Source organism: Pempheris klunzingeri, chromosome 11 (assembly GCF_042242105.1).
Source record: "Pempheris klunzingeri isolate RE-2024b chromosome 11, fPemKlu1.hap1, whole genome shotgun sequence".
Lineage (NCBI taxonomy): Eukaryota > Metazoa > Chordata > Actinopteri > Acropomatiformes > Pempheridae > Pempheris > Pempheris klunzingeri.
The window spans coordinates 24,864,499-24,877,919 of NC_092022.1; the positions used below are offsets into that span (position 1 = coordinate 24,864,499).

At 46.3% G+C, this 13,421-nt stretch overlaps 1 protein-coding gene across 2 annotated transcripts in view; it reads right to left on the minus strand.

Moving 5' to 3' along the window:
- flna (filamin A, alpha (actin binding protein 280)) overlaps positions 1-1,774 on the minus strand; it is a 39,916-nt gene extending 38,142 nt beyond the window's left edge. For both annotated transcript variants that reach the window (XM_070839606.1, XM_070839605.1), the window contains exon 1: positions 1,316-1,774. In XM_070839606.1, the coding sequence (XP_070695707.1) occupies positions 1,316-1,685 (370 nt within the window). In that variant the 5' untranslated portion in view covers positions 1,686-1,774. The remainder of the gene's footprint in view (positions 1-1,315) is intronic.
- Positions 1,775-13,421: the final 11,647 nt, after the last annotated feature.

Below are 13,421 nucleotides of genomic sequence, written 5' to 3' on the forward strand. Positions count from 1 at the left end.
TGACATGAGGTTCGAACAGTGCCATCATCATCATTATCATCATTATAGATGTTGGCTGCAGCGGGAAGCAGTAACGTGTGGAAACCATGAGGTGAGCCAGACATTCATCCAGCAGGGGATGACGGGGACTCACTCATGTCTGATTCACACAGACTCAGTCAGAAACCTGCCCCCTTTGCCTCCGAACCACAGACTATCTGTTGACCAACGTTTCGTCTCGAAGAGGAGAGAGTTAGTTGTTTCCTCAAGGTGTGGGGAGGCTGCAACATCTGATAGGATTAGTCATCCTCATACTATCTCAACTGTGGGTTGAATTTACCATGAAATTAAATGTGGCACCAAGTCCATCGAGGACCCCTGAGCCTCAGGAGAGCCGCTCAGTCGCTGCAGTCAGGTGATCTATTCTGCACCGGCAGAGATGTTGGACAGCACGATACAGGTTACTCTCCTAGTTTTGTATCACAGCTCAGCAGAAAATGACTTGAATTAACTTGCAGCGTGATAAACAACTGCAGAATCACCAGTGTTGTGAGCAGGCAAGCAGCTGCATGTAGGCAAAGCCCATTAAACCCAGTTTTATATCACCAAGTGTGAGCCAAGTCCTGTCTAATGCTGTGGAGACCCAGCCCCAGCCCACTGCACAACATGAGCACAGACAATAGCCCTGTGTGTGTGTGTGTGTCTCCCTCCCTCTCTCTTTCTCTCTCTCTCTGTCTGAGTGTGTGTGTGTGTGTGTGTGTGGACAGGATCAGCTCTATCCTACAAGGCCTGAACTACATCCCGGCCCACAGAGTTTGGCTCGAATCGGCACAGCCCGGCTCAGGCTGCAGGGGAACACAGAAAGCCTGGGGCCGTCTGCACAGTCGGACGCCCTCCTCCCCAAACAACTCGTCTCAGATCTGGACAGCTGGAGACAAAATGCTGCGCCCCTGGCCACCAGAGAAACGCCTGCCTTCTCAGTAACTTTACCAATGCCGGCTACTTTGCTTCTCTGGCACTCGAAGAGGACTTGAGTGTGTTTCCGCCACTTTTCAGTGTGACAGATCATTTTCTACTGGGCAGCAACACACTCAACTTTACTTGACCCTGCAGGCATGCATAGTTTTTCATTATCACCGGTTTATCTGTTGCTCAACACAACCCCCCCCCCGGTTCATTTCTTCCAGAAAACCAAACACATCCACACAAGTAAGAGCTCAGAGGAGGCCTGGGGAAGGTGGACATGTGTTAGGGGACATTCGCCAAACCAAAGCGCACACACTGGCACTCATTGATCCCACTCAGCATTGTTTGCGCACAGATTCATCTGACTCACCAATGGACACCAGCTTAATGTTCTCCTTGTCCAGGAACTCCAAAGCCACCGACACGTTCTCCAGCTGCATCTGGCGGAAGGTGGGCCTCTGGTTGTACTTTCTGAACATCTTCTTCTGGGACAGGACCTCCAGGAGCCCGATGAGCCGCAGCCCGTCGCTGAGGTCCGTCTGCAAGTTGCCGATCCTCTTGTTGACGCATTTCAGGTGCTCGTTACACCAGCGGGTGAACGTGTTCTGCTGGATCTTCTTCCACGGCGCATCCTCGGCCAGGTCCTTCTCCGTGGCGGGCATTTCTGCGTCCTTGTCCGGGGAGAGAGCGTTGGGAGCGGGCGCGGCGCTCTGGTGGAGCCGGGGGTGTGAACCACTCATTTTTATGGTCTCTTCTGGGTGGAGTCTGCTCAACTCTGCGTGGCCGCTCCCTCTGTCTCTCTCTAAATTTGAAGCTCGTCTGTGTTTGAGAGGAAAGAACAAAAAAGAAAGGAGTGAGCACGAGAGAGTGACTTATAGCCCGAAGATAGAGATTCAGCTCAGAAAGTAGGCGGTCATGGCAGAGAAGGGAGTCATTCTGCACCAAAGTGATGGCAACTAAACTAAACTGGCTGTGTGTGTGTGTGTGTGTGTGTGTGTGTGTGTGTGTGTGTGTGTGTGTGCCTCCTGCCTCCTTAGTTGAAGTGTGTTTTAGGATTTGCTTTATTTGTCCAACAAATATGGAAGCTGCAGTGAAAACACTCTCTCTGATTCTTTAGGGAATGTCCTGCCCCTCCGCCTCCTTCCTCCCATCATTTGTCACAGTGCTGCTGTGGTTATGGTGTGGGGGGTGTGGGGACATATTTTCTGAGCTGGATAAACATGGTGACAGTGCACCAGATGGACCGAGATGAAGAGCCCACGTTCAGGGTCCCTGTGAGAACATGAGCTCATCCAGTGCTCGTGTTCGTGGGTCCCAGGCGGCAGTGAAATAAATATTTGAGATATCTGGAGGGATATGAGCATCGGGGACTCCTCATAAGGTCACACTGTTATGTTTGATTGTGTTTGTCTGCACAAAGCTTGAGCTCCTTGTTGTCTGGAATTACGTTTGCATGTATTCGTCTTCCTTTCATCTGTGTGATGTTTGTGTGATGTCACTGCGTGTGCAGCCTTATCTTTCAGGATGATGCAGAGCGGCTCAGCCAGCGTCTAGACTCCGGTCTTACCCCCCCACACACACACTCTGACGCTGTCCAAACAGTCAGATGAGATCACACACTAAGTATGCACCATATGATGTCGGCTCCTAATGACACAGTCAGAGTTTTATAGCAGAGTAATGGTGGGCAGGATAATTTGGTAGTTTTAGTTTTATCGTATGTTAAAAAGACATCGCTCCCCTGGTTTTCTTCAGTGCATTACAAACAGTTTTATTGTTATTGTCTCATGATATGGAGTCACAGTATGGGGAGATGAAGAGGGGGTGAGGTGACAGATGTGGGCTACGACAGAGACGACAGAAAACAGTTGCACTATGTTTTCTGTCGCTGTGGAAGGACTTTCCCATAGGCTGAAGTTGTCCTTTTGCTGTTATGCAGGTCTACAGACGGTAGAAATGTTCACTGTAAGACTTTCTAGTGGCTTTATATGTAATCCTGCTGCCTCTAAACTTTGCTTACTGGTATCATAAAAGCTGACATTGAGGCTCTATCGTTTCTCTCACTGTGTGCAGCAGGAAATAGTCGTGCATGTTCACGAGGAGGACGGCCGGGTCGCACCGAGGCGACGGCGGTAAACGCTCACTGTCCGAAGGCACTGAGATCTGACAGTTGACAGAACACCTACATGAATGTGGAGGCATGGAGTCAGAAAGACGACAGCGCTGAATGGGCAGGTAAGGTCCTCTCACAGACGGACTCACAGAGACCAGAATATCTCCAGCTCTCCTTAAACGCTTATTTGGTTTTTAAACCCTTTATCCCCCCCAGCTTTGTGAAAGTGTAATGCTAAATTGCCCCTTTAACTCATTTTCTTCAATTAGCAAATATTTCCAAAACACACACACACACACAAGGTCTTGTATTTGGATTCGTGTCGTTCTGGGAGTAACAGAGCAGCAGTGGCTGTAAAGACTGAGGGAGTGATGTGACTCTGCAGATTTTTTGACTAAATAAGGAGCTCAGTGCCAGGAGCCACAGTGTGGCCAGGAGCCATCAAGAATGCTTTGCCTCTGAGTGTGTGTGTGTGTGTGTGTGTGTGTGTGTATCTGTGTGTTTGTGTGTGTCTGGTCAAGGGAGAATCTGAAGAATGCCCCTCACCCCATAACAACCCCGAAGCCCCCAGCCTTAATAATACCCCAATAAAAGAGCCCTATTAATGTACCATGCAAACACACACACACACACACACACACATATATACACGCACCAGTATGCTTTTACATTTAGTGGGCCATTTAAAACAATAGAACAATAGATCTACATAGTTTTAAACTATTCAGCTGGTCCCTGAAGTTCGTCATTTGCCCCATTTCACAACTTTCATTACACATAAACTTGTCACAACAGTTTACAGTCTTTGGCCGTAATCAAAATATAAAACCTTTGCCGACGGGGATCAACGTCAACCGACACAAAGATACGAGGCACAAAAGACAGAAAAAGGTTTTCAGTGAACGGGCTAAACTCACACTGAACTTCAGAAAGCATAATAAGGTGTCGCCTTGAAGTAAGTGAGAGCTGGAAAGTGGAAATATCCACTGCAGCACGGCAGCCTATTGTTTCAATGGAATTCGCCAAATGAACAGGAGACAAAACACGGGGCGGAGACAGAGAGCTGACCAGGACACATGAAAATGTGTCATGAGCTGATGATCCAGCCGGTCCCCCTGCCTTGTCTTATTGCTCCCTCTAGTGACTGTTTCTGGTGCTTAGCTTTCTGTGAACTGGCTCCTCTCCTCTCTTCTCTTCTCACGTCCTCTTGGATTGTTTTGCTTTTCTAAATGCATTCAATTCGTCTTTGTCTCATCCCAAGCCTTGTTCTTTTCTCTGTAATCTGTTCACACTTATGTCTGTTTGAAAGGGTGCAACACTGACAATAACGTTACTTCATTTATATCTGCATCACATTTTACATGCGAAACATGCTGGAGCTTCTCCCATCACTGATAAAAAGCACAAAATGTTGTGTAAAAGTGTTTGTTTAATTAGATTTTAAAAGCAGAGCTCTTCAGGTAAGATACTCCAAAGTCTGAAGACTGACTGACTGAAAAAAAGCCAGACCCCACGGATCTAGATGAAGGTCCAGCCAGCAGTCACCACGGGGACTAATGTAAGACAGAGGAAGATCTTGGATGGCTTTATGACTGAAAAAATGTTTTTATAAACCATGCCAGCATTGAAAGAAGACCCTAATCCTGCTCTGTTAGCTAACACGTTAGGCCTGTAGCCAAGACTCACATCAAGTGCAACATCGTAAATCAACAGAACTACAACAAACCCAAAGGGTGGAGCGCAAAGTTATGGCCACGAGTGTCTCTTCAGTATGTCTGTCAGGCTACGATAAACACAGCCTGAGAGCCAGAGAGCTTATTTTAAAGGACAAACACAGTGTGATGCTATGTGACGATCATGTTAGGCATCAGACAAACTACTAAACATGAATAATAAGTGCTGACAGCCTGTGGTTAGATATGACATTAGACCTGGTTAGATGAGCTAGTTAGTCATTTGTTGAGGTGAATGTGGCCTTTACAGCCTCTCCTCCCACTGATACTTCTATTATTACCAGCGTGCAACACCAACACCTTCTCTTCATCAGTCGCCACACCCGATCAGCCACAAGCTGAGCAGAGCAGAGCTCAGCAACGGAAGTGTGATGAGGTGCTAACCACACACACACACACACAGAGACACACACACACACACACATACACATACACGCAGTGTGTGTGCAAGTCAGATGCACAGATTACAGTAAAATGTGTGTGTGTGTGTGAGTTTAGGTGGCACTTGCTGGGCCAAGAGGTGTCAAATAAGGACAAGTTTGATCTACAGAAGACGAGGAAAGTGATCTACAGCTCTAACCACAACCACGACTGCAGACTGTTTTATTGTCCTGACATCAAATACTCAGCAGTCCCGTTTCAGCCCCATCACACACAAACCTACATTCATGGTTTTAGACGAGGACCAAGCCTGCGTAGGCTCTGTGTGGCACTCCCTCAGCCTTTACCCCTTTAAATCAGAAAATGTGTCTGCGTCCATTTACAGCCAAAACACTGGGCAGGGTCATCATTTTACTATTATAGTACAGCTCCATCACTGAGCATGGTGTTGTCCTGACTGAACCACTTAGGGAATATAAATCCCAGTAGCTCATCAAAACCTTAAATGTTCAAACACAACGTGTAAAAAGTGAACCATGAGGGACTACTTCTCCTCTCTGAGCAGCAGAACGGTAACAATGACAGGAAGTTCAGCACTTTTGTCATCTTCTTCTGAGTGAGGAGCTGAGATTAGACACGCACCAGGTGTGAGACCCGCTCCGGGCGGCGGAGGGCGCAAGCGGCCACCATTCGGCCCCCCCCCCCCTCCGGTAAAAAGCTCCAGGGCAGCCAGGGTCCGTGGATTGCCTTATTTGGTGAGGTGCCCTTAATTGTTACACCGGAGAGATGCTTCGGTTGGCCGCTGCTGAGACCTGAGACCTGAGTGTCAGGGACCAGTGCTGGTGTCCAGGTGTGACACCCTGCACACACTGGAACCTGTCAGAGCCTCACTGCCCCCCCACCTGCAGCAGCGCCCCGCACCTTACCCACACACACACACACACACACACACACACACACACCTTTCAGTCCGCTTCCAGTCTGGACCGTCACCGTCTCAGCTTGAAGAGAAACCATGTGAGAGAAAACAGAGACAGAAAAGCAGCATCTCTCTCAGCCACGAGTGTCCAGCGGGACAAACTTACGTGTGTGTGAGTGTGTGTGTCCGCTCTCTCTCCAGTCCGCTCAGTCAGTGCCGTGGCTCCGTTCACAGCGCGTCTCACCGTGTGGGAGTGTGTGTGTGTGGGTGGGTGTGTGTGTGTGTATATGTGTGTGTGTGTGTGCGCGCTGCACCGACGTGCCGGACCTCCCTCCCCAAAGCGCAGTCCCGGATGGGGGGGAAATGGGTGTATTGGTTGCACTGGAGGCGGAAAGGAAAGAAAAGAGATAGTCCCTCCGCTCTGTGGCTCTTTTCTAGCTGTGCGCCTCCTCAGCCTCCCTCTCTCTCTCCGTCCTCCACCGCGAGAGCCTTAATTGGTAAACGGGTAGAGCATAAGAGGTGATGGGGGTGTTGCTCTCTCTCTCTCTGTCTCTGTCTCTCTCCTCTGTGCCTCTTTCCTTCCTTTCTTTCTTTTTTTTTTTTTTTTTAGATGGGTGACGTCATGACCGCGCCTTCGGGATTTAAAAGGTATGATGTGACCGGCCCGCGCGGTGCCCCCCACCTCCCCCATCTCCCCCATCTTTATCTGACTCAGGGGGGTATGGGACGTCAAAGTCAGTTTTCTTTCTTTGTGTTTGTGCCCTGGCAACACATGGTGAATGTCATACTAAAGCCTGTTGGGTTGAAGGAGAGAGAGGGGGGAGAGAGAGAGGGGGGGGGGGAGAGAGAGGGGGAGGGCAGGGCGGAGGGGTCCCACATCTCTCTGCACCTTCTGTCCTCTCTTTCCTGTTATCTGGTAATGTTCAGACAGATTAGTGGACATGGGGAGCTGTGTTTCTGTGTTAAACACTGCTCTGATTCAAGGGTGGGAGGAGTGTGTGTGTGTGTGTGTGTGTGTGTGTGTGTGTGTGTGTGTGTGTGTGTCTGTGTGTGTGTGTGTGTGTGTGTGCTCTCCAGCTGAGCATTGGCTCAGAAAACAGGAATGTTCGGCCTTTGCTGTGCCCTCTGCTGAAGTTCATCAGTCTGGTGGGAGGATGGAGGGAGGAGAGGAGGAGGAGGAGGAGGAGGAGGAGGTGGTCGGGATATTAAAGTGAGAGTGGAGGAGAATAAGGAGATTCTACAAATGATAGAAACTCGGTTTATAGAAACCCTAAAAGTGAATAGTTCAATACTTTTAAAGTCGGTCAGATTTGGTAAGATGAAGGAGACACTCCTTATTTACTTATTGCTGTTTCCCCTGTTGCCAGGCTTCATGCTAAGCTAAGCTAACCACCCCCTGGTTTTCCATGTGCCTATTTTTAGCAGAGTTGAGTTGGAGAGCAGCTTCTTAAAAGCATCACTGCGCTTTTAGTGGAATCACAAGCAGTAACCAGACAGGCCATGGTCAGACATGCCCGGTGGAATTTAGCTGTCAGTTTATATGTTTAGGCACAAACATGAGAGTGGTGTCAACCTTCTCATCCAGCTGAGGTTATAAACCCGTCTGTTACAGGCTGCTCAGATTCTGAATCAAACTCCAGGAGCCAATGGAGACTCAGGGAATGCACTTCACCCTCAGCCAAGAAATAGTCCCACCTCTAACCCCCCATGAAACCACAGTTTTTTTTGTTTTTACTCCTCAGTTTTTGTACTGATTAAACTCACAAGGCATCAGACTGAGACTGAAACATCATGTGATATGTGACAAAGCCATAATGGGTGTAGTAATTATGATGAGAGCAAAGGAGGAACTTAAGTAACATTACTATGGAGCAACACAGTGTAGGGAAGAGGTCAGGGTGATCGGTGGGTCAACCGAGCATCAGACTTAAACACAGGATATCGCTGATGTGAAGGTCATTTACAATAAATAAACAAAGTCTCAATTCTGTAGTAAAGTTTGAAATTATTATTACTACTTTTGAACAGAATCAGATTCTGTGACCTGCAGTGTTGGTTGGTTTGCTCAGGTTTAGGATGTGAGATGATAAGGAGTGAGTGATGTTAGGGTGGGATTATCAGGGCAAGTCCCAGAACCTGATGGGACACCAAATATGGTGCAGCACTGGCACCTATCTTACATCAGACACTGGTGAGGAAAAGTTAAAACAGAGGAGGGGGGGGGGGCTGATAGGTGGCCAAAGGAAAGCTTTTAATGGGGGATCAACCTCATTACAAAGTCAAAATATCTAATAATAAGATAATACACAAAAAGAAGTTAAGTACCTAATGCTGGGACACGAAGACAGTCCCCGCTTTGCCTCCACCTGCTTTGCTCGTGGTTCTAGCAAATGAGGCCCTGAAACCATACAAGCTGTGCTGCCATCTAGAACCTTAACACGGACAATATTTATCCAGGCTTTGAGAACTTTTTGAAAACAAACTGAGAGTATGTGCGCTGCAGGAGAGCAGCTGTTTGTCTGTGTGTCAGCGGGAGCGAAAACACCAAGGCAGTGGAGGTGTCCTACCGAGAATGGTTGGAGTGATGATTGATGAGAAAGCAGCTATAAACAACTGAATGCGATTTCTTTGTCTGATAACACAGTCAAGTGTTTAGTGCTGAGGGTCACAGACGTGGCTCTGCTGGTTACAGCTGTGCACTGCAGAATCCACAGAAAGGCACTGGCTGCAAACATGATGTCAGCTGATTTAAAAAGGGTTCTGGATGAAGCAGTGAGAACAGTATGGTGCACACTGAAGTCCGCTGGTAAGGTGCTCACTCAACCTTCTGAGCTGTGTGACAAAATCAGAACATTTCTTGTGGACTCCCAGTTGAACTGTCAGAACGATTCTGTGATTTCTGTTAGTTGGCGTATTTGGCTGATGATAAGTGGGCTCGATCTGTCCATCTGAGGAAAAGCAGCGACCACGTTTCATGTCCGCAGTAAGACAGAAGCCACAATAAGAAAGCTCGAGCTGCCGGACAGACGAGCGGTTCAGAGCTCCTGCGAGTCCTTTGACATCTGTGTGAATTTCTCAAAGACGAGAGTCAGAGAGCATCTGCAGATCCTGAATACTCCTCGAATACTTCCACCACTTCCCCATTACAGGTGGATCCATACTGAGGATGCTATAGCAGAGCTCAGATCCAGGGAGCAGGACAGCCATGTGGAGTTATCTCATGATAATACTTTCAAAGTGATCTTCACACATAAGCAGGTAGCACATTACTGGCAGTGTGTCTACCTGGAATATACTGAATCTGTCTAACAAGGCAGTGATGGCTGATGGGAGTCAACAACACCCAAACTGTTTATTGTGCTCACATTTCCAACTGTGAACTGCTATGCACCTTACTCTCCCTGACACTTATGCACCTTTATACCTTACTCTTCTTCTCCTGCCATTTTTTTAACTCTTCTTCTCTTACTTTAACTCTTATGGCATTCAGTGTGGACGCAAAGTAAGATTTTCACTGTACAGGGAAACCTGTTTCTGTACTGTACACATGACAATAAACGCTTTGAACTTTGATATTTGTGACGCCTGTTACCACTTACCTGTATGAGACTAGATTTTACAGGAACGAACTAAACGTGGAGCCGGATCTACGCCTGAAGCTGAGATTTGTCAAGACTTTGACAGCTGTTCTGCAGCAACATCACCCCTCTCATTAGGTGAGTCGCAACTGACGCAATGTAATGTTACCCAACGTGTGATTCATATCCAGAGTATCAAGAGAAAGTGGTGATATCATGGAAACTGGAGTAAATCTTGTGTTAGTTTTAATGCCTGAAGTTGAATGAATCATACAAAAGTTTTTGAAGTGAGACACCTACTGTTAACACTCGTGTGTTTACATTCAGTCATTCATAGTGAGAGGGTGCTTTGAGCAGAGGGTTTGCAATGGAGATGGCAAATGTGTCTCACTGAAAAGGAGAAGACTACTTCACTGGACAGAGCCAGACTAGCTAGCTAAGCTAACCTGGTGCTGGCTGAAGCGTCATATTTACTGCAATGTCTCTTAAGGCTGCTTGAAAACGTAGCATGCAAGCTCCCACAGATCTCTCTGGCAGAAAGGGAGGGGATGAAGAGAGGAGAAAATATGGTGGGAAGGCTTCACAGATTCACAGACGAAAGAGGAAGAGGAGGAGGAGGAGGAAGAGAGACAGAGAGGTGATGGATCTCTATGAAAACACTGCAAAACTTGTAGTTATCAACTTGTCCCTTTAACCCCGATTCATTTTTCTACAGATGTAAAAGTTCTCTTTCTCTGTGTGTGTGTGTGTGTGTGTGTGTGTGTGTGTATGTGTGTGTGTGTGTGTGAGTGAGTCACAATGTATTAATAAGAGCCAGATGTTTGCCGTTGTGGTTGTGAGCTCGTCCAGTCGGTCAGTGACATCATCTGTATGCAGCTTGTTTAAGTTACATCACCAGAGGCTTATTTAGGTTTGTTGGGATAAACACACACACACACACACACACACACACACACACGCACACACTTGTTTTTCCATAATTGAGCGGAAGACAGATAAAGCAGAACAACTAAACATTATGATGCTGTGAGAAATGCCATGCACACCACTTTGCTCTGCAGCAGACACAACCTTCACCACCATCTTCATGCAGATGACTCTCTCTCTCAGTCCATATCCCAGCAGTTACACCACCACCTACTGTCCCGTCTATCAGAAATCAAGTGGTGGATATTCCAAAACTTTCTCCAGCTAAATGTAAATAAATCTGAGATAACTGGATGTGGTCCTGAAAATTCCATCTTCACTCTGCAGAGGAGTCTTCGTTGCCCTGCAGCCAGAAACCTGGGCGACCTCTCCTTTTAGGTCTGCCAGCTGTGCTATTAGAAATACATACATCACAGCAAACAGGGGAAAGTTTGATATCTGAAATTGTTCAGTTTGAAAATGAAAGCTTAATGTGCTTGCGAAGAGTCTCCATCTTTTAGCTTTCTGCCCTTTATAATTCAAGTTTCTGGATGGAAATGAGTTTAAGAAAGTAAACAGTGTTTAATTTAGGAGGCAGACTTTTACTCTGAAGCTCTCATTAAACCTAACATGAAGCACTGGAGTTGTTTCTATAAGTGGCATGTATATGCAGTTCATCATCACACCTGCTAAGCATGTGTCCAACAACATGGAACATGGAACTGGAGAAAATCCTCAGTGCAGTGGGAAGAGATGAAGATATTAGACGAGATGAGGAAGAGGAGGATGATGATAATGATAGAAACTGACAAATGTCAGATGTCAAATGTGTGTTACTTTAGTTATTATTTTTCTTTATTGGTGTGAATGCTTCTCCCAGGCCCTTCAACGTATCAACACCAAAACATGCAGCTCAATCGGGAATCAATGGGAAAGACTTCTCACGTTCAAAACGTTTCCTCCGAAAATTTTCCCATTGAAATGAATGGGGAACATCTTCAAAATTCCCATTTCTTCAACCAACTTCAAGCCCTCGCAGCTCCTTCATACGTTCAACCAGAAACTCCATTCAAGCTTCAAAACGTTCAACATCTTGTCCTCATTCAGGACATCATTCAACACCCTTTGTCCCATTCCCGCCACGAGCCTCGAAGGGACGGGAGTGCCGACCACCTGCAGCATTGCCTACCGTGTTAACTGTCAACACAAACTTGAGGAGGGAGGCAGAGACAAACACTTTTTCTCACCTGCTCCAGTTCTCTCATTTCACAAGTTAGACACATCAAACTACACGTACGTGTTCAGCAGACACTCGTCTCTCCACAGGTCAACACGTTATCACTGTGACACTTACTGTTTTTAGCTGAAACCTGGATGTGTGTCACTGCTGAAATCTCAATGAAAAGACCTGTGTGACCATGTGTGAGTGACTCAGCAGGCACCATCACCATGGCAACCTGACAGCTTATCGACATCGGCTAATTAGTGACATGCAGAAACACGTGCATGGTGCATTCATAGGCAGTAGGAATTCCCACCACTCAAACCATGGACAAATCATGGAACCTTAAACCATGAATTACAACAGGCAGCAATGCAGTGTGGCGTCAGCTATTCAGCAGGCAGCATTCACACTGCAAGTCTAGTCTAAACATTATAACTCATTTTATTTCAACAAAGAACATCAGCGTTCATGATAAAATATGGATGGTATAAACTTTAACATTTTCTTTCAGTAAATATGTAGTTCCTCCTGCAGGTTCTAGACCTTTTAAGACACTCTTAGGAGTAAAACCCACGGGTGTCTGTGTCGCTCCAGTCCATGCTTCAAAAACCCACTGGGACCGTCGCTGTACGTCCCAGAAGTGGCTCCGTTAAAGATCACACCAATTAACCTGCATGTCTTTAGACTGTAGGAGGTTCAAGGTTCAAACCACACTGGTGGATTTAAACCTGGAACCTTCCACCAGAAAAATAGTGTCGCCCCTTGATATTTCCCTTTTTTATCAATTGACAAAAAAAACAAACTACATTCTGCATGAAATACAGACCAGCATACAATAGATTATAGGATCCAACAGATGTGGCGTCTTCTTGTAACCACCATGAGCTGCTGACAGGCTGAGACAGGGAACAATCAATACATGTATGATGCAGGCCATGCAGGTGAATAAACAGACAATGATATAAACAGTGACATCACACCACACACAGTAGGTGAGATGAGCAAACAAACATGATACAAATATATCCATGTGTCCTACAACAGGAGACAAGGAGCTTGAAATAGGACGGTGCTGGTTGGTCCAAATTCAGATGCAGTGATCCTAACAGGAAATGCCACATGACTGTGGAGGAGTGCATTAGAAATTTGACCTAAATCACAAATAAAACACAAAAAGTTAAAGTAGAGATCGTGAAAGAGGGAACCTGTAAGCTGGATACCCTCCTCACCGTACCATACACTTTACATCAGGAGTTACAAGAATATTAATAAATGTTTATATGATGTAATGGAGGTAATAATTGAATGTTTGTCATGTTTCATTTAGCACTTGATTGGTTGGTTGGTTTTATTTGACAATTTCATTAAAAAAAGCAGCAGTGCCATGGCAATGAGTGGCAAGTCAGGACATCACAGCAAAGCCCAGAATCTTCTTCCCATTGTGGTCTCCTCATAGTTAATAATTGATTAATCAAGAGAGTGATTGGTGGCATGATTCAAACATCTAAGACATCTAACATCATTACACATTAGTATATCAACATACGACAGTTTGTTGTCTTGTCTTGTTGGGAACTACTGAGGGATTTCATAATATGTGGCCCAATCTGATGGGATTCAG